Source organism: Carassius carassius, chromosome 42, assembly GCF_963082965.1.
Source record: "Carassius carassius chromosome 42, fCarCar2.1, whole genome shotgun sequence".
NCBI classification, from domain to species: Eukaryota; Metazoa; Chordata; class Actinopteri; order Cypriniformes; family Cyprinidae; genus Carassius; species Carassius carassius.
In genome coordinates, this window is record NC_081796.1 from 20,994,684 (window position 1) to 21,021,955 (window position 27,272).

A 27,272-nucleotide genomic window follows, 5' to 3' on the forward strand; every position below is an offset into this window, starting at 1 on the left:
GAACGGAGAGGAATATTGTTCGTAGAAAGCCACACTTTTTGACCCACGACGTAAACGGGAGGCCTTGACCGGTGGCGATCGACCTTGGCCTTAGTGCGCTCCCTCATCCGGAGCAGAGTCTCGCGGGCTCTGGTCCAGGTGCGGTGGCACCTATGGACAAATGCGTGAGCGGAGGGGACCGCGACTTCAGATTCCAGACTAGGAAAAGCTGGTGGCTGGTAACCTAAGCTGCACTGAAACGGAGAGAGGCCCGTGGCTGACACTGGTAACGAATTGTGAGCATACTCCACCATAGAGAGTTGTTGGCTCCAGGAAGAAGGACTCTTGGAGACCAAACATCGCAACATCCTCTCTAAATCTTGGTTGGCTCGCTCAGACTGCCCGTTACTCTGGGGATGATAACCCGAAGACAGCCTAACCGTCGCTCCTAGCAACTTACAAAATTCTTTCCAAAATTTGGATATGAATTGGGAACCCCTGTCAGAAACCACGTCTACCGGGAGGCCATGTAACCGAAAGACGTGATCTAGGACAGTGACCGCTGTCTCCTTGGCTGTCGGTAATTTGGGCAAGGGAATGAAATGTGCCGCCTTCTAGAACCGGTCCACTACGGTCAAAACGACCGTCATGCAATTAGAGGGCGGGAGGGCGGTAACAAAATCTAGTACGATACGGGACCAGGGTCTCGAAGGGACAGACAGCGGTTGAAGAAGCCCATCAGGAGGCCGGTTAGACGACTTACCACTGGCGCAAACTGAGCAAGCCAAAACTAAATCGTGCAAAAAAAAAAGTAAAAAAAAAAAAAGAAGCTATGTTTTTAAAATATAAATATTTTGGAATAACAATATACACTACTGGTCAGTAATTTGGGGTCAGTGATTTTTTTTCTTTCTTTTTTTTTAATAAAATCAATACTTTTATTCAGCAAGGATGTGTTAAATTGATAAAAAGTGATAGTAAAGAAAATAGAATACAACCCGAATTCCGGAAAAGTTGGGACGTTTTTTAAATTTTAATAAAATGAAAACTAAAGGAATTTCAAATCACATGAGCCAATATTTTATTCACAATAGAACATAGATAACGTAGCAAATGTTTAAACTGAGAAATTTTACACTTTTATCCACTTAATTAGCTCATTTAAAATTTAATGCCTGCTACAGGTCTCAAAAAAGTTGGCACGGGGGCAACAAATGGCTAAAAAAGCAAGCAGTTTTGAAAAGATTCAGCTGGGAGAACATCTAGTGATTAATTAAGTTAATTGATATCAGGTCTGTAACATGATTAGCTATAAAAGCTTTGTCTTAGAGAAGCAGAGTCTCTCAGAAGTAAAGATGGGCAGAGGCTTTGCAAATCTAATCATCTACAGTGCATAACATCATCAAAAGATTCAGAGAAACTTGGAGAAATCTCTGTGCGTAAAGGACAAGGCCGGAGACCTTTATTGGATGCCCGTGGTCTTCGGGCTCTCAGACGACACTGCATCACTCATCGGCATGATTGTGTCAATGACATTACTAAATGGGCCCAGGAATACTTTCAGAAACCACTGTCGGTAAACACAATCCGCCGTGCCATCAGCAGATGCCAACTAAAGCTCTATCATGCAAAAAGGAAGCCATATGTGAACATGGTCCAGAAGCGCCGTCGTGTCCTGTGGGCCAAGGCTCATTTAAAATGGACTATTTCAAAGTGGAATAGTGTTTTATGGTCAGACGAGTCCAAATTTGACATTCTTGTTGGAAATCACGGACGCCGTGTCCTCTGGGCTAAAGAGGAGGGAGACCTTCCAGCATGTTATCAGCGTTCAGTTCAAAAGCCAGCATCTCTGATGGTATGGGGGTGCATAAGTGCATACGGTATGGGCAGCTTGCATGTTTTGGAAGGCTCTGTGAATGCTGAAAGGTATATAAAGGTTTTAGAGCAACATATGCTTCCCTCCAAAAAACGTCTATTTCAGGGAAGTCCTTGTTTATTTCAGCAGGACAATGCAAAACCACATACTGCAGCTATAACAACAGCATGGCTTCGTCGTAGAAGAGTCCGGGTGCTAACCTGGCCTGCCTGCAGTCCAGATCTTTCACCTATAGAGAACATTTGGCGCATCATTAAACGAAAAATACGTCAAAGACGACCACGAACTCTTCAGCAGCTGGAAATCTATATAAGGCAAGAATGGGACCAAATTCCAACAGCAAAACTCCAGCAACTCATAGCCTCAATGCCCAGACGTCTTCAAACTGTTTTGAAAAGAAAAGGAGATGCTACACCATGGTAAACATGCCCCGTCCCAACTATTTTGAGACCTGTAGCAGAAATCAAAATTGAAATGAGCTCATTTTGTGCATAAAATTGTAAACTTTCTCAGTTTAAACATTTGCTATGTTATCTATGTTATATTGTGAATAAAATATTGGCTCATGTGATTTGAAAGTCTTTTAGTTTTCATTTTATTAAAATTTAAAAAACGTCCCAACTTTTCCGGAATTCGGGTTGTATATATTATTAGAATTTTTATTTTTATTTTGAATAAATGCAGTTCTTTTTAACATTTTATTCATCAAATATATTAGACAGCAGAACTGTTTCCAACACTCATAATAAATCAGAATATAATAATGATTTCTAAATGATCATGTGATAGACTGGATGTTACATGTGACACTGAAGGCTGGAATAATGATGCTGAAAATTCAGCTTTGCATCACAGGAATAAATTTTTTTTTTTTAAGTATATTCAAATAGAAAACTATTATTTTAAGTTGTAATAATATTTTACAATATTACTGTTTTTTCTGTATTTTTGATCAAATAAATGCAGGCTTGATGAGCAGAAGAAACTTCTTTCAAAAACATTAAAAATAGTAATGTTTCCAAACTTTTGGTCTGTACTGTATATATATATATATATATATATATATATATATATATATATAAATCAATGTAAAAATTACTGAACACGATCAATTAAAGCTAGATAGAAATATTGACAAAAAATAAAATATATAAAAATAAAAACGACAAAAGGAAATAAAAATAATTACTAAAACAAATTAAAATTAAAACTGAAAATATAAAGAAAAAAAATCACTATTACTACTGGTATGGGTAGGTCAATAAATAACATTAATAACATGGCATTTACTCCATGTCATACCACAGTATTCTTTGTATAATATTCAGGGGCGCTGCATAAGATCCGATCCCGGGCCCCTATGCAAATAAATATATGAAAATATATATTCCAGACTTTTCAAGGGCCCTCTCTTCCTTTGGGGCCCTGGTAATCAGTACTAGTTTTACCCCCAGTCCGACACCCCTAATAATATTATATGCAATATAATATAAAGTATGGCATCAGCAAGATTTATTTAAGAGATTAATACTATTAAAAAAGGAATATCAGAAAGAACAGTACCATGGTACACATCCAAAGAAACTTATGTTACCATCTCCAAAAAAATCATGGAAATACTACGATAGCCTACTTTTTTAAATGTTAAGAGATCACGGTGAATAAGAAGAAGAATTGTCCAGTTTATTTTTCAGTTATATATGAAACATTAAACACATATTAAATATAAAATTCCGATCACAGATATTTAGATAACATGCACTTCCTCTTTTTACCCATAGACGGAAGTAAAAGAGGGGGACGCCTTATTTGGTCACTAGAGAGGGCATCGTGTCACACAGATGGACACGGACGTGCGTGCGACGGTCACTGCTGAGATAAGGCCGCCACGCTGCGTTTCATCGCGGTCACCTGTCAGCTGCTGAACCCGGAGCCGCCCGAGCGCTGTTTATTTAACCGCTGCCTGGAGACGAGTTCTGTGAGTCGTGAATGCGTGCTCCAGGGGCTCAGAGCTCATGGCGTCAAGTGAGTGAGGATGTGTGGAGGAGAAAAGAGCCCACCGACTCGCTTTAGCCTGTCTCTCAGGGGCCTCAGTGCTCCACAGCACTCTCTTGCGCTATCATTGTCTTTTTCTTTTTCTCACACTCTCCAGGATACACTTCGCTGGCTTTTGGCTTGAATATATAGAATTGTATGCATCAAATATATGTTGATGATCAAGGAAATTACAATATTTTAAATATATATTAAAATACACTTAATACACAAAGTACTGTGAGGCATGAAACCAATAAATCAATTCAAGAAGTTGATTTTAAGATCATTTAAAAAGCTTAACTAATAATTGTATTTACTTTATCTCCATCTAGTGGTCACAGAGGAACGTGACATGAAAAGCTTTTCTATGTTTTATTTACATTAACTTTCAAAAAGTTTGGGGTTAGTAAGATTTTATAAAACAACAACAATAATAATAATAATAATAATAATAGCCTTCAATACCACGACTTAGGTGCCCTTGAGCAAAGCATCGAACCCCCAACTGCTCCCCGGGCGCCGCAGCATAAATGGCTGCCCACTGCTCCGGGTGTGTGCTCACAGTGTGTGTGTGTGTGTGTGTTCACTGCTCTGTGTGTGTGCACTTCGGATGGGTTAAATGCAGAGCACAAATTCTGAGTATGGGTCACCATACTTGGCTGAATGTCACTTCACTTTCACTTTCACTACTATTATTCAGAACATAACCATTCAATTGATCAAACGTGACTATAAAAACAATCATAATGTTACAAAAGATTTCTGTTTAAAATAAAAGTTCATATATATATATATATATATATATATATATATATATATATATATATATATATATATATATATATATATATATATATATATAATTTCACTAAACATTTAACTGTTTTTATCATTTACAATAATAATAAAAAGGTTATTTGGCAAATCACTATATTAGAATGACTTTTGAAGGATCGTGTGACACTTAAGACTGAAATAATGATGCTGAAAATACAGCTTTGCATTACCTAAATAATTTACATTTTACAAATATTTTAACTCTTACAAAATGTGAGATTGAAATAACACTTTAGGATTTTTTATTACCTAAACAACATTATTGCCACATAAATGCCTTGGTGAGCTGAGCATAAAATAATTATTTTAGAAACATAAACTGATTCAAAGTTTTGAATAATATAATATAATATAATATAATATAATATAATATAATATAATATAATATAATATAATATAATATAATATAATATAATATATCAAGACTATATATAGCATGTGAATACCATATACAGTTTTTTCTAATTAAATTCTAATAGTGAGCTTGATATCAAGAATCCATCATTTAAATTTCGTCCAGTAGGTGGCGATACAACCAAAGACTATGAAGAAGATTTTGGCACATAGAAGGATGACACAGCAACAGCTCTTCCTCATCACTGATTTCTTGAAGTGAATTGCTAGCATATTAGAGACATACAAGCATCCTCATCCCCAGCTGCCTGCGCTGAGGAGCTCTGAGGATATCTTAGAGCCCAGGATTCATTTCAGTTAATATCATTTGTATGGAAGCAAGCGTGATTGAATTATGGGCTTTCTGCATTCTGATGTCACTGTCTGGGTGCGGCCCAATTTCTGGGTTTAATAGGATTCTGAATTTCTCTGGCAAGTTCTGAGTGTCATTTCCTGAATGACAAACACTGCTTGAACAGAAGCTGCTGTCCATTAGTGTTCATCAAGCTCATGTCACTAACTGCTGCAAACACATCCATCCCAGATAACAGCAGGAAATATCCTTGTCTAAAAACCCTGGCCTGACCTGAGACAGGAGAATATCCAGGATTTTATCAATACAGAAATGGATCCATAACTCATATCTGGACGCACTTGTAGAGAAGTGTGTATTTGTGTGCAAATGCACCAGATGCACTCAGCAGATAAAAACCTCATTATACAAATCAATATAATCAAGTAATAAAACCGTAGCTTAGAAACACATCTTCCTTTTTTCTTGAGAGCCTCTAATGTTTATTACTCTCCCTAAATGTGTTTTAATTTTTCCAGCTCTGGTTACAATCAGACAGAGGCATCCAACTCACTGCTCCAACTCTGTATTCAATAATAAATCAATACTGTTGTTTTTGGCTGACAGGAAAGTCTGCCATCCAGAGCAACTAATGGATTGTTGGAGAAGCGTGCTGTTATGTAAGCGAGTATGTGTATGAAGAAGAAAATTCCCAACTGTGTATATTGAAGCTGTGGGTCAAACACACACACACACACACACACACATACACATATACGCCCACACACTGCAAAATTCACACTTTTTTCAACTTTTTCAGTTAGAATTCACTTAATAATAATCAGATAATAATATATAAAGATTATAATATATAAAATAATAATTTATAAATATATATATATATATATATATATATATATATATATATGTATATATATATATATATATATATATATATATATATATATATATATATATATATATATATATATATATATATATATATATATATATATATATATATATATATGTTTGCTTTTAAATAACAGTCATTTGAAATGTCACCTCAAATGGATAATTTAAATAAGTTTTGCAATAAAAAAACTGCATGCTTTATCTTAATCTTAATCTCTGCATGCTTTATCTTAAAGCCATTTTAAACACAACCAGGAAAGTGAACATTGTCAGGAGCCCAGACAACACAAAGTCATTAATTAGTCATAGTTTAATCAGACTCACGTGGATAACATATGTGACAGCTTAATTCATTATCAGGGTCTTATGCATTAAGAGACACCCATGCCTCTATTAAATCAGCACACAGCACAATTATCCGAATCACACACACCGAGCTGAGCTGGATTCACTAAACGCTGACTCGCTCCTCACACTGATGCGATAATGGCATTCATAGCATCTAATCTCAACAATGCCAATACATATTTTGAAACTTGTTGATCTTTTATTACATATTTTAGTAGATATGGATGTTTGTATCTGGATACTGGTATTATTTATCATTAAAGGGGATATCGGATGCAACATTCACTTTTACATATGTTTGCATATAAATGTTTCTCATCAATGTGTGGACACAACCACCCTACAATGATAAAAATCCATTCCCTTTTTTATTGTTTTATCCCCAAAAACGTTCTATTAAAAAATCAATCAGTCATTTAATCTGGTAATTTTTTTGTGTACACATATAATACCATTCACATTTTTGCAGTCAGTAACATTATTTAATGTTTCTAAAAGAAGTCTCTTATGCTCACCAAGGCTGCAATTATTTGATCAAAAATAAAGTAAAAAAGTAATATTGTGAAATATTATTGCAATTTAAAATAACATTTTCTAATTAAGTATTTGTTTTTATTAAATTTATTTCTGTGATGCAAATCTGAATTTTCAGAATCATTACTCCAGTCTTCAGTGTCACATGATCCTTCAGAAATCATGCTGATTTGCTGCTCAAAAACATTTTGGATTATTATTCATGTTAAAAACATTGGCGCTGCTTAATATTTTTGAATTTTTGATCAATAGAAACTTCAAAAGAACTGCATTTATTTGAAATAGAAAGATTTTGTGATGATTTTAAAATCTTTACCACCACTTTTGATCAATTTAATTCTTCCCTCACTAAATAAATTGTTAATTTCTTTCTTTTTAAAAATGTTAATGTACTTTCAATGTGATTTGTCATGATGACCCATTTAAATGTTGAGGTTTTTCCTGCTTTTTCAGATTGTAAGCATTCTGGCAGCTGTTTAAGAGATGGATGAAGCATGTCTCTTACCTTTCCTGGCCCGAGAGAAGAGTTTGATGCTGACAGGAGACGTGGAGGGATTTGTGGAGTCTTTAGAGGATGAGCGAAAGATTCCGGTGAAGCTGCGGCGACGTGAACACTTGGGCGAGGAGTCATGGTTGGAGGAGTATGGGAAGATGGGTTTGGGCGATCCAGGGCTGTTTCTGAATCGGGCCGGTGCGGACATGGGGCTAGAGGGCCGACTAAACGGACCCCGGCTGAAGAAGGTTTTGGTCGGGCTGGCTGAATGGCAGCTAAACTCCCCCTGGAGAGTAAATCCAATCACACACAATATTAGGACAACAGCTATTTCCTGAAGAAAATGTATCCGTAACACAACTGATAAAAGTCATATGCACAGTCAAATCAATAAAACAATGCACTTTCAAGAATATATTGACATCAGAGAGCACAATAAAAATGTTTGACAATTGGTTTTATGCCTACAGAATTGTCAGTGAATGGCATTCTAATGCAGATTAAGCATATTTCCTGTTACAGAAATGTTATGCTGAACATTGATGGCATGTTTGAAGGACATGGACATTGAGATACTAAATGAATAGGCGTCATAACATTCATATAAACCGTAAGTCCTTGACATTAAAAAAACAGCCAGACAAATCCACTGAAAAGAGCAGATGCCTTTGTTTTTGTCAAGAGTCTTTTGTTAAATCAGAGAGGCTCACTCAGTGGCATAAATTCCTCACTGTACTATACCTAAACACGCTACATAAATACCTCCATCTCACTCATGAAAATTAGTTTTTTGAATAATTCTATAGAATAACACTGTTCATGTTGTTCCAAACCTGTATGCATTCTTCTGTCCAACACAATTTCTAAAGAACATCCTTGCCAATGTTGTCAGTATAATGAAAATAAATTAGGAGTGGGACTGTGGAGCTCCAAAATGACCAAAAGCACCATCAAAGTGTTATAAAATACAACTCTTGCACTATATTTCAAGTCTATATCAAGTCTAACATGACAGCTTTGTGTGAGGACATTGAGATCCACACTAGTTCTTCTTGGTATGCTTATGAGAAAAAGTAGTGATGTGAATAAACCGAGTCAGATATTTTCAATGAATTAGTTCAGTTAGTTCACGGCATTAGTCTAAATGATTCATTTACAATTAAGTTCAGCTTAATCGTGCATTGCAGTGGAAGGTACAATTTTCAGCAAATAACACAAATCTCATTTTGGGTCTGTTACTTATGTCAAATGTTTTCAGAAGACTTGGAATATAGCACACAATCGTATGAATCACTTTTATGAAACGTTCATTGTCCTTTTTCATTTTTTGAATGTGACAATGGCATGTGTGTTTCACGAGAAAAAGAGAAAGTCTTACGAGTTTGGAACAGCATGAAGGTGCGTAAATGATGAAAGAATTTTCAGTTTTATTTGAACTATCCTCTTACAAGTCTGAAAAGACTAAGATGAAAGAAAACCTTTCATTTGTGGACTGAACAAAACAACATAATTTTCCCTCGGTTGTTATGGAAACAGCTGACTGTTCTTTGTGTTGAAGAGCTGATGGAAAAAAGTCTTTACTCACATAGAATTTTCACGCTCTTGAACCTTTGATCATGAGATAACATAACAATTTACAACTTTTAAATTCACACCACCCTTATTTTGCTTCCGATCCAAAAGCTAAGCCATTCCTTTGGCAAACCTTTGAGCAACACTAAGTTAATGCGTTCCATTTGCATACAAATGTTCATCCACTCTGGTGATTCTGCATTGACCTTGCCGTGGGTTCATAAAACATCTGTTCAACAAGGAGAAATATTAGCTAATATCCTGAATGCGGGCAATGAAAAACATCGGCAAAGCAGTGAAGTGGATCAGATTACATCTGATCATAAAATGTATACTCCAAAACCTCCTAAAGCATCAAAACAGCCCTTCAGATTCAGTGACTCCAACTCACCTTCAACAACAGAGAGGAAAAAAACCAAAACACCACCCCAACCCACTCAGATTCATCTATTCTCTAACCTCTAGGCAAAAATAACCATGATAGACGTAATTACAAATCAGGTTATTAGAGCAGACTCATCCCATCAGAGTGATAGCCGAGACTGAGGATATGGCAGCTCACAGACTGCCGACACAAATGGAATGAATCTGTAATTTAACACAGCTATTCGCATTCCAACAACCCTATGTGTTTGAATGATCAGATCATTCATATAGCAGTTGAGTATAATACTGATCTACAAAGGCAAACATGCTTATTTTGATTGATTTGATATCGTTTTCACACTCCACTTTCCCTGAATCAATGTGGCCAGCTAACAAACTTCTCAGAACTTTGGCTAATGTTTAAGCCAGGTTCTAACAAAGCTTTAAACAAAGGTTGTTCTATTAGCATTTATAGAATGTTTGATCAAAGTTATCTGGTGTTTAATAACATTCTTAAAACAGAGATACATTTTTTAAGAGTTGTTACTTGTTTCAGAATGTTCATATGTAATGCTCCCATAATGTTTGCAAAATGACTAAATGGAATGTTTCCATTGTGTCCACATAACCAAGAAAAATAAAACATTAAAACATATGGATATTTTGAAAATTCAGAGAACTTCAGAGGAAAAAATGTGTTTATAACTTAGTTGTAACATTATCTTTCAGTCATAGCAAAAGTTGAACTAAATGTGTCGTTATAACGTTTGGTCTTTGGGAGGCAGAATATACATCACAGGGCCAGTGATGTCATAGTGATGACTAAGGAAATTGTATCATTCAAACAAACCAATTAAATGTGTGATATACATCCTATCCTTTGGAAGGATGTGCAATTATCAACAGCATTTTAAATGATTTTCTGAAGCGATTTTGGATTCATTTCTTACTCATTTAAAACAACATGACACTATATTGGAGAACACAAAAACAATTATTTAACTATAATACCAATAAACACATCACTCCCTAAAAACATCCTCTAATACATTTTATTTCAAATCTGAATAACACTGTTTTTACTGGTAGCAAAGCCTTGTGTGTGTATTACCTTGCACACACCGTCCTTTTTCGCATGTTCCACGTCTCCTTCCAGGAACGGCATGGCTAAGGAGCTCAAGTCCTGTGGAGATCAAACAAACAAAATGATTGAGCTCATTAAAAATCACTTTTATGACTGCGGCACCTCTCATTTACACTCCATAAATATACCATAATGAACAATTCACTGATCTACTGTGGCTTTCTTCTACATGGCTCATAGGTTAAGCTCTACAGTACCCCAAAATCACAAGGAAGTATACATATAACAGGCAGAGAGGAAAGAGTATAAATGTATTAGACAGTTTAACAGAAGCACTTCACATATGACAGATGGACACTCAGTGGGTGATCGATCTAACCTGTACAAAATCACATGCGCTGCCAGTTATACATGAATAAATTGAAAAAACTCACAGCAGATCCAAAACATCTCCACTGTCCTCCTTCTCAAAAATGCACCAACTTTTATCAGTATCAGTTACTTTAGCTTCATCCCTGCTTCTCTCGGACAACACATCATCAACTAAAAACATGCACAGCCTCTGTCATCTAAACCAGTTTTTAAAGTAACATGATCTCATGTGACCGCCCTGCAATTCTTTTCCCATTTCTGTGCAGATGTATGTGAAACCTGTAATGCACAGATTAAATCAAGTATCATTTAACCTCACAAAAGACTCTCACTGTTTGACATCACACAGTGATTTCTAGGAAACCCTGGAGCACAAAGTCGCTGGAGTATATTTGTAGCAATAGCCAAAAAAACTTTATATTAGATTTTTCTTTTATGCCAAAAATCATTAGGATATTAAGTAAAGATCATGTTCCATGAAGATATTTTGTAAATTTCCTACCATAAATATATAAAAACTAAATGTTTGATAGTAATATTCATTGCTAAGAATTCATTCAGACGGTATTTTGTTTTTTTTCACCCTCAAATCCCAGATTTTCAAATAGTTGTATCTCGGCCGAATATTATCCTTTAACATTATATTTTCAGAACAATTTCAGAACTTTTCCTTAGTTATATGAACATTCGAAAGAGAGAAAAAAAACCCGTTAAGGATATGTTCTATTTACGCTTTTTGCAATCATTGCATGTTACTTTTAAATGCTCTCTGAACCATTGGAAACACAATGTATAACATTAAAAAAAAAATACATTAGACAAACATCCAACTAAAATGTTTCAGAAAAGCGTTTAATCAACGATGTAAAAACATTTTGTGATACTGTTTTAGTAATGTTATTAGACAACTATGAACGAATGTTCTATTAATGTTAATGTTAAAGCGTCTGCTAAATGAATAAATGTAAATGTTAATTTAAGAATAATTGTTCATAACTTTGAGAGAAATTTGCCAATGACATGTTAGCTGGGATAATTCTTGAACAACATTATAAATTTTTTTACAACTAAACTAAGAAACTTAGCACAGGACAGCAGCTTGCACACTTTCACGCAGGCTCTTCAATTCTTCATCTGTTTTTCTGCTCTCTCCTAAACTCACTTTGGCAGTAACCTAAAGCTCACGAAAATGCTCAGAAGCTGTAAATGTGATTCAGTGACATTTTAAACAACAGCAGAGGTTTCGCACAAACCACAGAGTTACTGAAGTGCATGAACTTCATCCTCATTACACAATTGACTTTTGTAGCTACACAGAGGACGTGATTGTTTAGCAGTTACTCCATATATTTGAGATGTATTATTGTGATCTGAACCAAGCAGTTTAAAACCCCTTGCTATTCTGAACTGTTACCTACTACAGAGAAAATTACTGTAACCGGTGACCCATTAAAAAGCACTGCTGTTAGTGAAAGTTTCCTTATACACTTTTCTTATACATCCATTTACTTACTGAAATCAATACTATAAGCATTAGTGGTCGACTGATAAGGGTTTTTCTATGGTTGACGACATAGAAAGTGGGGTGGAAGATGGCTGACAAACTGAAAATGTCCAATAAAGGTCCATTAATGACGTTTGCAGTTATTTAATGCATCTTTAAAAGCAATTTAATAGCCTTGTTAACTGATTTTTTTTTTTTTTTTTAGCAAATCTTAATATTCATAATAATATACATTTTTCATAGTGTGAATTATAATATTGTGATGCCTGAATTCACCTGTAGTAATTTCAAATGACAGATTCTAGTAATTTAGAAATTAAAAATTTGAATTTTAATATTGGCCATAACGTGAAAATTATTATCAGCTTATCAGTGTATTAATATTGGTGCATCCACACTAATAAAGATGTAACATAACTATACACCTGCTTTATATTAAGGTAAAAAAAATATAAATCACAGGATATAGGGAAAAGTATAAAAATATTTATTTATTTATTTAATTTGACTTTAGACAAAAGAGTGCTGAATTATAATATTGGGCATAATTATCAGAATATTAATATTGGTGCATCCCTATTAATAAATATGGTAAAAACTGAATAAACTTGATCATTTTAATTTAAAAATTATTAGACAAAAGAGTATAGAATTTGAATATTTGTCATAACATAAAAATAATTATTGGTGTATCAGAATATTAATATCAGTGCACCCTTAATATAAATCTGGTCTTTCAATACACCAGCTTCACATTAATGTATATAATCAAAACACACCAAATATATCAACAAAGCTGAATAAAATTGATAATTATGAAGCATTTCATTAATTTAATAAGTGAATCAAACAGTTAATGCCTTGAACCTTTCACGTTTCTCATTATTAGCACTGGTTTTATTCCCATATTTGATGTATTTGTTATTTAATTTTTCTGACAGTTCCAAAACTAGCTAACCGCTATTAACATCCTTTCCATGTCTCCATCATTACAACCATCTATAATGGGCCTGACACATGTTACTCCTCAACATGCAAATCTTCTCTTGTCTCACAACGGGTCAGTCATATATCCATGGTAACAGGATTGACTTTCAAAGCATGAGGCAGCAGTTCCACTCCCGACTGATAGAAATGTGAGTAAAAGCCAAGAAAAATTCAATTCAATTCAAATCAACGTCCTTAAAAATGTTTCAAGAGATTGTTTGCTGTTTAAAAGCAACATGAGAATCAACAGTTACTTAAACTGTTTGATTTCAACAGCATGATATGATAAAGTCGGCAAAATGTATCGTCAGTCGCAACATGCCATTTACTAATACCTCATCTCCCAACATACAAACCAATCAACAATAAAAACAGATTGTCCCTGTTTCAGATCCGAGACAGTTTCCTTATCTAGGAAAGAAGGACTACAGCCAAAGTTGAGAAGCCATCTGTCCTGTAGACGGGGAGCTCAAGGCACCCCGCCTCCATATCCTTGGAGTCCCGAGACCTGATTACAAGCCCATATTTACAGGCTAGAGATCAGGACAAAATATTACCTCTGCGAACAAGCACTGGAGAGCGATCAAAAAACAAACAAAAAAACAACACCCCTCAGATTCACAGAGTTTCAGCTGTAGCAGTCTTGTATTGAAATCAGCATTCGGAAATCCCAGACGAATGCAGGGCTACTCCAAAGAGCAAAGACAGTCACAACTGACTGATATGATACAGCACCTCCCTTCATTAACATAGAGGTCAATGGGGCAGGTCTAGGGTTTTTTGTGTTTATACCTAAATAAACTTAAATACAGGAAGGTAACAAGCTGGCTTGCAGCTCTGTCTGTTTGTGTATGGATAAACAGAGAAAAATACAGCACAGGTAAAGACTGAGGGAGAGATTCAGCCTTGTGGAGGTTCGCCAGTCATTTTGAAATGTGACAGCCATCATAAAATTGCATCAGGCATGTCCAAGGCAACCATTCAGCATCTCACTGTTGCCATGAGTCACGAAAGACACAATATAACAGCATATGTGAATCATAAATACAAAATACAAGCGCTTGTGATGCTGAAGCTCATCTGATAGTGTTTAAACTGACAGCAGGTTGATTTGACTTTACTACCTACTCCTACATCAAAAATACCTTCTGATGTCAGCAACTTCCGGATTGCTGCAAAGGTCAAAGGGTCATAATTCAACCACAGGACACAAATGGTCTCAAAAATGTGGGACCCTTGTGAAAAAGGGACCCTAAGCATAAAAGAGCACTTATTATATTATACTTTAATAAATATTATACTCTGAAAGAATATGTTTAAGTATAAACTGAATGTTTTCAGAAGCTTTATTTGATATTATTTACAATTAAATTGAATATAGGAACACCAAATATAGGAATGAAGCTGAAAAAAATGTATGTATTTATTTTATTTTATTTGATTTTATTTTATTTTAGACAAAAGAATGTAGAATTATAATATTGGGCATAACATACAAATAATTATAAGCCTATCAGAATATTATTATTGGTGCATCCCTACTAATAAATATTGTAATTACAATAAACCTGCAAGTTAAGGTTACAAAATATGCTCAAGCAAAACACACTGAATATAGTAACAAAACTGAATAAACTTGATCATTTTAATTTAAGTGCAAACTGAATGTTTTCAGACACTTACTTTGATATTATTTACAATGAAATGGAAAAGTGTTTGTTTAAATATATATTAAATGCAATTAGTTGATTTGAAGAATGCTTTTTGTCCCACTTAAGTAGGACTTAAGTACATCTTTATATGTAATTTCATAATTCTATTGTCTTTGAAATATGGTTAAAGTGAACTGTCGAACATAGCGACATGCATTTATGGTAAATTAAAATAGACTTATTTTTTTCTATTAAAATTTGCACATAAAGTATTAAAATGAAAATTAAATACATTTATAATGTATTAACAAAATTACTAGCGTCATATTGGTAATAAAACAATAATTTAAAATGTACTTTAAAGTTAAGCATTAAATTTGGCTTACTGTATGTGTTAAGAAAGTGGACTCTATTTAAGTACACTTAAGTGGCCTTTTATTTAATATATAATATCTTTTAAAGTACATTTTTAAAATATACTTTAAGATTTAATAAATACAGTACAAGTACATTTATTACAGTTATGCACACTTTTTTTCACAAGTCTGTGTAGTACAACATTGCAAGAATATCAGTTTACCACACTAAAGTTAAAAAACCTGCCACTGAAAACTTAACACGAATAACCAAACTAAACTTCAAAAAGCACTCAGAAATATATTTTTGTGTCTATTTTTGTATGAATTCAAAATATAGGCAAATCACTGAACCGCAAAGGTGCACACGGGTTCATCCGGGTTGATTATGTGCAAAAGTATTTTTTGTCTACACAGTTCAGTCATTGATTTACCAACATAATACAGCAGTAAATGTGGTTAAATACCCGAATAGTTTACCGATTCAAACTTGAATGACCATAAATGTCATATGTCAATATGACAGATTTGATATTGGAAATTTTATGAGTGACGAGAAGTTCCAACCCTGATTTTCATATTAGTCTTCGATACAAAGTCTCATAAAACCTGCATTTTTGTATTCTGTTTAAATAACCCATTATAAAGAGGTTTATCTGCATTTTAAGTGGATGTTTTCAAAGTGTTCATCTCTATGGCACAAGATTGTTCACCCTCACACATATTTCACATATACCTGTTAAAATGTCAGGAAACTGTCAAAAATGCCATGATGTAACAAATGATGCTTGCATGTCTGTGCAGGACCAGTGTTCCCTACTGATAAATATTGTTTATTCATATGATTTCCCAGAACAGTGATCTGATAATGACAGTTAACAGCTAATTAGCAGGTGATTACACTGTAAGAAACAGAGATTTGCCTTTCATTCCAGCTTGAGCTGACTGAACCAAAACACCGTTTATTGAACAGGGGATTCTTTTAAATCTAATAATCATACTTACTTCTTATGGTATGCTATTATTTTGTTAGCAAAATAAGCTGGAACCCTGAAATTGTGTGAATTTTTACCTATCAATACAGGTTCAGTACTAATCATTATTAGTTCATTAAAAGCATTTGTGTTTCTATAAACATTCATTTAGGAAAACCACATGTTAACTGATTTTCATTTGTGGTTCTGTAAGCCATTAAAGATGATGGGTTGAAGGTGTGGTCAAATGTAAATACATTGTAAATACATTATTTGCAGGTTCTCAGAATATATATTTTTTGCACACATATTCAATAAACACAAGACAGAATCGCATTCTGATAAAATAACCTTATATGAAATAAAATATCAAATCAATTTGCAGGTCATTTCGCAATGTCACTGCTAGCAAAGATAATATAATTTAAATTTTTGTGTTTTTATCATGACCAAGTCCATGTCCACAACTTTTGGCTTGAATCTGTGAGAAGAACATAAGATATATGAACTTACAGGCATGTTTATCCGAAGCGATCTCCTTTTTCTTGAATTTTTCTTCTCATCTTTCTTCTTAGAATCCATTGCAGTGCCCATCTCCCAAAACAATGTTTTGTTCTTTGGCAAAGGCTTATTTATCATTGGCAACGAGAACTAAATCCATCGTTCTTGCATATGAGAGCAACAAAAATAATACCTTTTTGTAATATTAAAAATATTTTTTTTTTTAGATTTAGCAGGTTCTTGTACGAAATGATATTGGGTTCATTTCTGTCAGTATCTGAACAAAATATTGCATCCTCCGTGAAAACTAACTTGCATGCGCACGAACACACAAGGTGAAGAGGATGAGACGCTCTCCGGTTCTCCGTGTGGAAAGAAGCGTCAGTGCGCGTGTGTATATAGAGCATGCTGAAAACCGCGCCGCATCCTCCTTTCAATCAAATGACGTAGCGTGCAGGGGGTTGGGCCAGGATATTCAGTTACTAGGTTACAAGCGTAGATGCTGCAGTGACCAGAAATGTAGGCTAATAAACCGATACAAACTTAATAATAATAGTAATAATAACACTCATAAATTAATTATGAAACAGCATAAAATTCCACATAAAAAATTCACAAAAAAGCAAAATGTTTATGAAAAAATGTTATGAGCTATTTAAACAAGTGATGTGTATTTATCAGACTGTATAAAAACAGGTATTTATACATTTAACATTTAAGAAGCACGAAATAATTATACTTAACAGCTTAAATTATGAAACATAAAAAATCATGAAACGGAAATTCAAGAAACATCTAAAGACTCGTCTTTTTCGCCAGCACTTAACCAACTAATACTAGCACTTTTCATTTTCTTGTCTTTCATATTTATAAAAAAAATAAAAATAAATAATAATAAAAAAAAAACCTGGCTTTGCGTTCTGTACTAGACTAACAGACTTGTCATGGCACTTTTGTTGTTCTCATTTGTAAGTCACTTTGGATAAAAGCGTCTGCTAAATGATTAAATGTAAATGTGTGTGTGTGTGTGTGTGTATATATATATATATATATATATATATATATATATATATATATATATATATATATATATATATATATATATATATACATTTAAAAACACAAAATAACTTGCTCCAGTTAATATGTGACAACCTGCCTGCCTGACCTTTATGAAAAATATGCATGTCCTGATAACACAATCTTTCAGTTAAAATAATCAGTTAATATATTTCTATATTTATCAATATATAGATGTAATAAAAGACCTGAAACCTCTATTTAAACAACAAATGCTGGGTTGAATATTAACATCTATACATAAACTTGACATTTAATATGACGTGATTCATTTTATTTGAAGTATACCAAAAGTCAAAACCCTCCTTGATCCTTTCATTTCCCCTGTTCTTAACCTCTTATCTCTAAATGACAGGCAAGCCAGCAGAACTCAAACACATTAAATAAGAACACTGCTGTTGTTACATGCTGCCATCTAGCGATGATTAAAATACTTATTCCACAGAGGAAATATTGTTTTTCACACTGAACAAACTAAAAGGTCATTTAGATGTCAGTATTTAAGTATTAGAACATATAGTCTAACTTAATATTTGTATGTTTTTTTTTGATAGATAGATAGATAGATAGATAGATAGATAGATAGATAGATAGATAGATAGATAGATAGAAAGATAGATAGAAAGATAGATAGATAGATAGAGGTTATTTTTTATTTAGATAGAACCCACTATCATTTAGCATTCTTCTCTGTTGCCCCTTAGAGGGCGCTATACACATATAAACCATAGGCTGTATAAAACACATACGCACATCTTAATTAAAGTTTAACTACAAGAGAAAAGAGTTCACCATTACAGCTTCACAAAATAAAAACATGCTACCCAACTCTCGAACCTGAAGCAACAAGTCTGATAGACTCTGACTCACTATACTTCAACACAATATCCCGGATCTATGCAGCTCGACAGAATATATTAATAAAATGATCCAGTGAAAAGTCCCGACAGCGTTTTGTTTTACATAATGTTTAATGGTCTTAGGACCCATATGCTGAGAGCGGACACTTCTCGTAGTCCAGGTCCAGTGTTTGTGCCAGTAATCAGATCTGTAGGTGGTTCTTCCTCTTCTCTGCCGTCTGTTGCTTCAGTCATAATACTTTCATAAAAGAAAACCGGCCGTTGTAATATAGGATCAAATTGATGCCATCACATTTGTTTACACCATCCAGACGTGCGCGCTCGCTTTTAATAAATAGTTTTATATAGAAAAGTTAAAGATGGATTTTAACGTGAAGAGACTGGCAGCGGACGCTGGTACTTTATTCAGTCGGGCAGTGCAAGTAAGTGCTAATTCAGATTCGCTGTAAAGCTGCTTAAAGTTTTAAATTAAGTTTTACTTCAACGCTTTGATCCTAAACACTTGCGTTTGGGGGCATTTAGTCACTCTAAAGAGAATTGTTATGAGTATCACGCTGCATTTCTGTATCTTTGTTTCTTTCTTTTCCTGGGCCTCTCTCTTTTCCTGTAAATCTGTTTTGTTCCAACAACTTCGCATGACATAGACTTTTTTTACTGCAAAATCAAACATTAAATACTCAGTGATGTCTCGTATACTTTGTTAAATATCCATAAAACACCGATGTTTTCACTTTTTGTCCAGGTCTAGTTTGTTATGCTAACGCTAACAGGCTAAAGCGGAGTTTAAATCCTCACGCAAAGGACGTGTCTTAAAAAGCACCAAGTTGTCTAACTAGAAAACATTTTTAGCCACCAACAGAGATGGTCATGTTTGCCGATGACGTGGAAAAAGAAAGGGAAAAAACGCAGATATGATGCCCAAAAACGCGGCTCACTAGAATTTGAGACACGACCACTCACATAAAGGCCCGTTCAAACCAAGAACGATAACTATAAAGGTAACTATATTAGCGATATCGTCTATTTATTCCAAGCGCACACTCGTCTGCCGCTTTAAATTCTCGAGCTCTTTATGGCAGGATTGATTCTGATTGGCTGTCAATGTTTTCAATCGTCCATCAGCTGGAAAAAAAATCGTTCCGACTCAAACGATATCGTTTCTCTGTGCGTTTATCGTTAGCTGTGGTGTGAACTCTGCCATTCTTTAATACTGAGAACGATTTTAAGGACTATATCTTTATAGTTATTGTCCTTGGTGTGAACAGGCCTCTGCAATAACAAACACCTCAGTGTGTTTATTAGGTGTCAAACACTTTATGCCTGTTATTGTGAGTGTAATTTTAAAATTAGATAAAAGTTTGGACAGTTCCTTCCAATTTAAAGCTGTTGGTGTTTAACTACATCAAAAAGTTGAACATTAGAACGTGTTACACACTAAATGTGTTTGAAGATACCTTGTTTCAGATATTTTTGGCAGTACTATTGGTAATATTGGCAAATCATGCTCCTAAAATTAAAAAAAAATGAAATACAAATCTGTTGTCTTTACAAACAGTTCACAGAAGAAAAATTCGGCCAGGCTGAGAAGACCGAGTTGGACGCACATTTGGAGAATCTCCTCATCAGAGCTGAAAGCACTAAACACTGGACAGAGAAGATTTTGAAGCAGACAGAAGTGTTACTCCAACCAAACCCGAGTAAGATCCATTTAGTGATTAGACATCTGTATCTAATTAGTTAGGTTTCTAGGACTTCTTGTAGTATTTGTATGTTTTGATGGTATGATTTAATTACAATTTGTAACCCTGGATCACAAAGTTTTAAGTCGCTGGAGTATCTTTTATGCCAAAAATCATGTTACATGAAAATATTTTGTAAATTTTCTTCTGTAAATATATTAAAACTTAATTTTTGATTAGTACGATGCATTGCTCAAAACTTTGAAGGTGATTTTCTCAGTATTTAGATTTTTTTGCACCCTCAGATTCCAGATTTCCTGTTGTATCTCGGCCAAATATTGTCCTATCCTAACAAACCACACATCAATCAGAAGATGTATAAATCTCAATTTTGAAAAAACTGACCCTTATGACTGGTTTTGTGGTCTAGGGTCACATTTTTGTCTCACAAGGTTCATCTTCCTTAATTGGAAACCATTGTTTAATATTTTCATCATGGTGTTCAAATCTCACAGAAATGTCAGAAACTTCAGCTGCTGTCCTCACTATGCTGCCACACCACTTAAAAAAATAAAAATAAAAATCAGCCATACAGAGAAACACTGGCACAGCGAAAGGGAACAAACAGCTGATCAAAACACAGAACTAGCACACCTGTTTACTCAATTACATCTAGAAAATCACATTCCTTTACTCTTATTTTTTATTTAGAGATTATTTTTTCCATTACAATTATCATTATTATTATAAGTAGTCTTTTCATGCACTGAAAAAAGGAAGTCTTTACAACTAAATTCATTGAATTTAAGTTCAAAATATTATTGAACACCACTTAATCTACTTTAACACATACTGTAAGACTGACGTTCTGTTTGATCAGGTTAAATTCGCTCTGTAAAGTAACAATTGTACCATATAAAGTATCACTTTTTACAGTGTACTCATGAATATATGAAACAGACTTCATATGCAAACAAAACCAGTGAACTAAAGAATGTAATGTGGCATTGATCCACAGTCCTAATATGTAACATAGGTTTGCATTGTAATGTTACTGTTATTATCTGCATTTTCAGATGTCAGAATAGAAGAATTCTTGTATGAAAAACTGGACAAAAAGGTGCCAACACGGATAAACAACCATGACCTTCTGGGTCAGTCCATGATTGATTCTGGGACTGAATTTGGGCCTGGAACGGCCTATGGTAAGCATCAAACACAAGGCTAGCATAGTGCCCTAATTACCCATAATACTTCATTCAATAACAGTAGTCCATTGCTGTGTGCCAATGCACCATTTCCTCTTGTTTGAACGTAAAACGCTAGTAGTCTGTAAATTTGATGTGAAACCCTATTTACTTGTTATAAAATAGCCTCTAGACATCTTATAATTTTGTTAAAAAATTGATTCAATCTGTTTCTGTTCACAGGAAACGCTCTGATAAAATGCGGCGAGACAGAGAAGCAGATTGGAGGAGCAGAGCGAGAGTTCATTCAGAGCTCTGCCATCAATTTCCTCACGCCTTTCCGCAACTTTTTAGAAGGAGACTTCAAGACTATATTGGTGAGATCAGGCGACCCAAACAACACATGGATTTCTTAAACATATTATTAGGAAACATTGCTATGTGTGCTAGAATTCGAAAGTCTAGGGTCAGTAAAAAAAAAAAAAAAAACTATAATTCAGCAACAATGAATTAAATTGATCAAAATTGACAGTAAAAACTGTTACGTTGTTACGAAAGTTTCTATTTTAAATGAAAGGTGGGGTAAGGGATTTCTGGTAGCCAATGTTGATATTTTAAATCACCAAAACAAACACACCCCTACCCCAAAAGGTTCCCGCCCCTATTTTGATAGCTCCACCCCTTTTTTTGTTCTGTAGACATTTTCCTCTTTAGTTTTTTATCCGCCATGTTTCTATCATCGCTCGGCTAATGTCCGTCCTGTGCACTGAGCGCTCTCTCCTCCGCATCATGAGTAGACACTCCCCTTACTGCTGATTGGCTACAATTTTGTTTTGGTAATTTTTGAAAAACGACATACCCCACCTTAAAAAGAATACTGTTGTTTTGTTTTTACAAAAGATACATCCATTTTAAACATGAATAATAATGCATGTTTTTTGAGTAATAAATCGGCATATTAAAATGTTTTTTGAAAGATCATGTGACACTAAAAATACAGGTCTGCCATCACAGGAATAAATTAAATTTTAAAATATGAAAAAAAAAAAAAGGTTTTTACTGAATTTTACTGCATAAGAGTCTTCTTTTAAAAACACAAAAATTATACTGAGATTTAATTTATAAATTAAAACTGAGATGCATAACATTTTGATTTTGATTCAATTTTTAAACCACATGTGGATCAGTTTTGTAAATATTGGATTTAATGTTTTTTTTTTTTGCCATTCAAACTACAACAACCTAGATAAATCTGAATCACATACACTAAAAAAAGACAAGAACAATTCTGCAATCTGTCTTTAAAAAAAACCCTATGGTTCATTGCTTTGTTAAGAGTGCAAAGACCATCCAAAAGTATGTGAAGCGGCAACAGGTTTATCTAAAAGAATCTCTGAGTTCTTAACAGTAAAAATTTTACTCTATAACACACCAAAAACATCTGCTTCTCTACAGAAAGAGCGCAAACTGCTTCAAAACAAACGACTGGACCTTGATGCTGCAAAGACCAAGCTAAAGAAAGCCAAAATGGCTGATGCCAGAGCTCTGGTGAGTTATTGTTGCTTAAATATGGCTTACAGTCAGTGATTTTCCTATTGAACTTCTTTACAAATATAAGCTACAACCTAGGCAACTAGTAATCTGAGACACCACTTGCCATCTTTTCTGAATGCAGCTCTTCGCTGTCTCGTTTTTGCGTTGGCACACAGTAGCCCCTCAGAACTTCCCCTCCACCAGGGGACGCTGGCTATGTTGCCAATTTCTCCTTCATGGTGAATTTCCTCTATGTGAAGTGGCTGAAGGTTGGTCTGTGTGTCTTTCACTCGAGTGCCAAGCACTGTTCTGCTTCAGAAGAGCAACCTTTAAGACATGTTAGTTCCTCTTTAAGCTGTTGATTAAGCTCTTTTGTCCCGTATATTAGCAGCGTGTGTGTTCCCAGGTTCCCTTTTACTTGTGCATATAGAGTTTGGAAAGAGGATATCTATGTTTGCTCAACATCGTGATGACATTTCAAAACTGCTCATCGCCTTTGGCCCCAGTTTCACAACAGAAGTAAAGAAGTGCTTCAAGATCTCCTCATGACCGGCACTCAACGTACACACACATACACCCACTTAAACACATCAGTACCCTAACAAACAGCTGCCCTCTTTTAAAATGGGAAGTGTTTAGTTTGCCACAATTCGCTGTGAATTTCGCAAGTAATTTCTACAAACAGTCCATGTTCCCTGCAGCAGCAGCAGCGATTTATGTTGAATCCTTAATCATGCTAACCATTGTTTTGGACAAAATACCATGTTATATTTACTATTACTATGATACAATTGTGTTAACTTGGTATTAGCGTCACTTTCATTACTCTGAAAGTGTCTATTTGAAGGACATCATGTCATTTATTTTATATTTTTAATCACAATAACTAGTAAACTATGGTATTTTGGTGGAAACTTGGGTTTCTGTGCTAAATTTTCCTTAGTGATGTTAGCTGCTATTGGATATTTAGTGTTAATGCTCAGGTCTGTCTCTAAATACTGTATATTATCGCTGTTTTCAAATGCTGTGCAGATGTGAGCAGAGGAAGTGAGGAAGGTAAGAAGAATGTTCTGCCACTTTGGATCAGCTGTGAATCTTGGCCCTAATGTGAAAACTTTCTTCAGTGAAAAACTGGAAAATAGACTAGTTGGACTGCACTAACTAATGTTTCTTTTCCAAAATTTTGTTTTCACTCAGTTTTTTTGTGCACGTAATTACCAATTTCCAGTGTCATACAGGATTCCCCAAATTCATGATCAAAAACAGTAAAAATATCCTGTTCTAGGTAATCGTAGGCTAAGGTGTTAGCTTGCTAACTGAAGGCAAACTGAAAATACAGATGCAAGGTCATCACAAAGGATCTGACTTTAAAGTCACTGACTTTACTGAGGTTTCTTTTAATATTTTATGACCACACCAGTATTATTTTAGTATTTTTTTTATTTAATAATAATTTGAATTGTTTTTATTTATATTTTCAGTTTTTATTATTGTATATTTTAATTTTTAAGTTTTAGTCATTTTTGTCAATTTGATTATTTTTTTGTTAGTATTTTTCTAATATATATATATATATATATATATATAATTATTTTAACTTTAATTACTTTTGACCTCACCAGTATTATTTAAATATTCTTTTAGTTAATAATTCAAAATTCTACGTCCAAAATCCCCCACATTTCCCATATTATTGCGGAAGCAAAGTGTCATCTGTGTATTTTCCACGTACTTAAAATGTGTATTTAAATACTCCTCATTTTGACATACTGCTTTTCACATACTAAGGAAGTACACATATTTGGACACGGGTTAGAGATACAACTTCTCTAAGAGGATTTATACAGAGCTTCCTTATTATCAACTAGCTGACTGCTCCTCTATCAACTAGTTGATTTTGAAAATACTGTACATCGTTTTTGCACATCGCTAGCAGACTCCTGAAGATTGGTTTTCTCTTGTCAACCTGTCAACAATGTCTATGGAAATGCACTGGCTATTTGTTCAATTCCCACTTGCTTTGTTCTTTTTAAACAATGTGTTGCCTTTTAAGTGCATTAGTTGTGATGAATCTTGCATTATCCACAAGCGAAACATTCCCTGACTATCTCTCTCTCTTTCAGGCCGAGCAGGACCTGAAGATGACACAGAGTGAGTTTGACAGACAGGCAGAGATCACCAGGCTTCTTCTGGAAGGAATCAGCAGTACGCATGTGAGCTCATCTGAAAACCTGCCGCCCAGTGGGCCACCTGCCAATTCACTTCTCACAACCCTTCAGTTTTTTTCTACAGTCCTAAGGTCTGATCTATAACAAACCATATCATCTCTCTCCAAACCTTGTTTTTGTCCCAGGCCCATCATCTCCGCTGTCTCAATGACTTTGTGGAGGCTCAGATGACATATTACGCCCAGTGTTACCAGTACATGGTCAACCTCCAAAAGCAGTTGGGAAGGTAAGACATTTTTTGATCAGTGTATATTTTTTCTTTTTATAATAATTTAAATAATTATATAACTCATCTGGACTTTCTTTCCCCCTCCAGCTTCCCTTCGGCTTTCTCTTCCAACAACAACCAGTCAACAGCCAGCGCCGCAGCCAGTATCTCCGTACCCATCCTGCCGCTCTCAGCCCCTCTTCCTGCCAACTCAACCAATGCATCTTCAGGTTTCACCGAGCTGCAAAACTTCAGCGGGAGCCGTAAAGCACGGGTGCTGTACGATTATGATGCTGCAGGCAGCAACGAGCTCTCCTTATTGGCCGATGAGGTGGGCGGCCCATTTTTATTTGACAGGCTTGTGGTTTGAATTCCCATTAACTTGTCTTATATTTCAGGTGATCATGGTGAGCAGCGTTCCAGGCATGGACTCTGATTGGCTGATGGGTGAACGTGGAAATCAGAAGGGAAAAGTGCCTATTACTTATTTGGAGCTACTAAATTAAGAGAGGAAAAACAAGTATTGTTGGAAACAGAAACATATTGTGTATTCCAGCTGTGCTGCGTACCGTAAATGCAACTTTGACATCTTTTGCTGCTTACATGCAACAGTATTTTATTGGATGTGACATCTTGCAGTCCCAGAACGGGAAGTGGTTTTAACCGGACGAGTGTTTACAAATGAATTAAAGCAGAATTTTTTTTTTTAAATGCTTTTGTTGTGACATGCCTATATATTATATAAAAACATATATTTACATGTTTACAACAAGAAAGTATTACTCAAGTCACCTTTATTTATATAGCTCTTTATACAATACAGATTGTGTCAAAGCAGCTTTATAGTGTTAAACAGAAAAACATTTGTGCTGATAATGCAAGAGCACAATAGAAAACCGTAAGTTTATCAGTTTAAAAGACTGATTGTAATTTTTATGAATTTTAAATTCGTTTTCATTATGTACATGAACTCTTTTCAGGTTCTAGAACATTTCAGAAGCTTTCGTGTAGCGGTGGAGACGTAAATATGCCATAATTTATTTTCAGGGTCTCATACAGCCCAATTCTCTTTATTGTGTTAAAGGGGTCATATGACATTGCTAAAAAGAAAATTATTTTATTATTATTTTTGGTGTAAAAATAAAACACATTATTAAAAAAACACATTATTTTCCACATAATGAACATTTGTTGCTCCTCTATGTCCCGTCTTTCTGAAACGCACAAAGCTCATCGGTCTAAAACAAGGTGTGCGCTGATTGGCCAGCTATCCAGTGCGTTGTGATTGGCTGAATTTCTCAAGCGTGTGACAGAAATGTTACGACTATACCATACTGTGATGCCGTGTCTTAGTTCGACGAGACAAATAGACTGTATATAAAAACATGGACTTAATGTTTGTGACGTCACCCGTAGTTTTCTGAA

At 34.7% G+C, this 27,272-nt stretch overlaps 2 protein-coding genes across 7 annotated transcripts in view; one reads left to right on the forward strand and one right to left on the reverse strand.

The window, feature by feature from the left end:
- The window catches only part of LOC132124152 (5'-AMP-activated protein kinase subunit gamma-2-like), a 71,072-nt gene extending 53,645 nt beyond the window's left edge, over nucleotides 1–17,427 (reverse strand). For 2 of the 3 annotated variants that reach the window (XR_009426723.1, XM_059535008.1), the window contains exons 1-3: nucleotides 17,085–17,427; nucleotides 10,754–10,825; nucleotides 7,717–7,990 (exon numbers count right to left, since the gene is read on the reverse strand). Coding sequence is in view for 2 of the 3 variants with exons in the window: in XM_059535008.1 (XP_059390991.1) it covers nucleotides 7,717–7,990; nucleotides 10,754–10,825; nucleotides 17,085–17,210 (472 nt within the window). In the remaining variant the exon portion in view is untranslated. Of the gene's footprint in view, nucleotides 1–7,716; nucleotides 7,991–9,082; nucleotides 9,101–10,753; nucleotides 10,826–17,084 lie in introns of those variants that run through there. The other variant, XM_059535009.1, reaches the window with a different exon arrangement.
- A 1,667-nt stretch (nucleotides 17,428–19,094) lies between these two features.
- sh3glb1a (SH3-domain GRB2-like endophilin B1a) lies at nucleotides 19,095–26,595 on the forward strand. 4 transcript variants are annotated; one of them, XM_059535014.1, is made up of 10 exons: nucleotides 19,212–19,434; nucleotides 20,568–20,709; nucleotides 21,768–21,896; nucleotides 22,122–22,255; nucleotides 23,334–23,426; nucleotides 23,591–23,680; nucleotides 25,535–25,624; nucleotides 25,765–25,865; nucleotides 25,956–26,178; nucleotides 26,246–26,595. In XM_059535014.1, exons 1-10 carry the CDS (start codon nucleotides 19,372–19,374, stop codon nucleotides 26,351–26,353), a joined length of 1,173 nt encoding a protein of 390 aa, XP_059390997.1. In that variant the 5' UTR covers nucleotides 19,212–19,371; the 3' UTR covers nucleotides 26,354–26,595. The 4 variants fall into 4 exon arrangements, with proteins under 4 accessions (XP_059390994.1, XP_059390997.1, XP_059390995.1 ...); XM_059535011.1 differs by lacking the exons at nucleotides 19,212–19,434; nucleotides 23,591–23,680 and adding an exon at nucleotides 19,095–19,202; XM_059535012.1 differs by lacking the exon at nucleotides 23,591–23,680.
- Nucleotides 26,596–27,272: the final 677 nt, after the last annotated feature.

Coding starts and splice junctions, on each gene's coding strand:
- sh3glb1a (XM_059535014.1), top strand. CDS start 19,372: ATGGATTTTAACGTGAAGAGACTGGCAGCGGACGCTGGTACTTTATTC. Junction 19,435..20,567: donor TATTCAGTCGGGCAGTGCAA/GTAAGTGCTAAT, acceptor CTTTACAAACAG/TTCACAGAAGAAAAATTCGG. Junction 21,897..22,121: donor TGGGCCTGGAACGGCCTATG/GTAAGCATCAAA, acceptor TTCTGTTCACAG/GAAACGCTCTGATAAAATGC.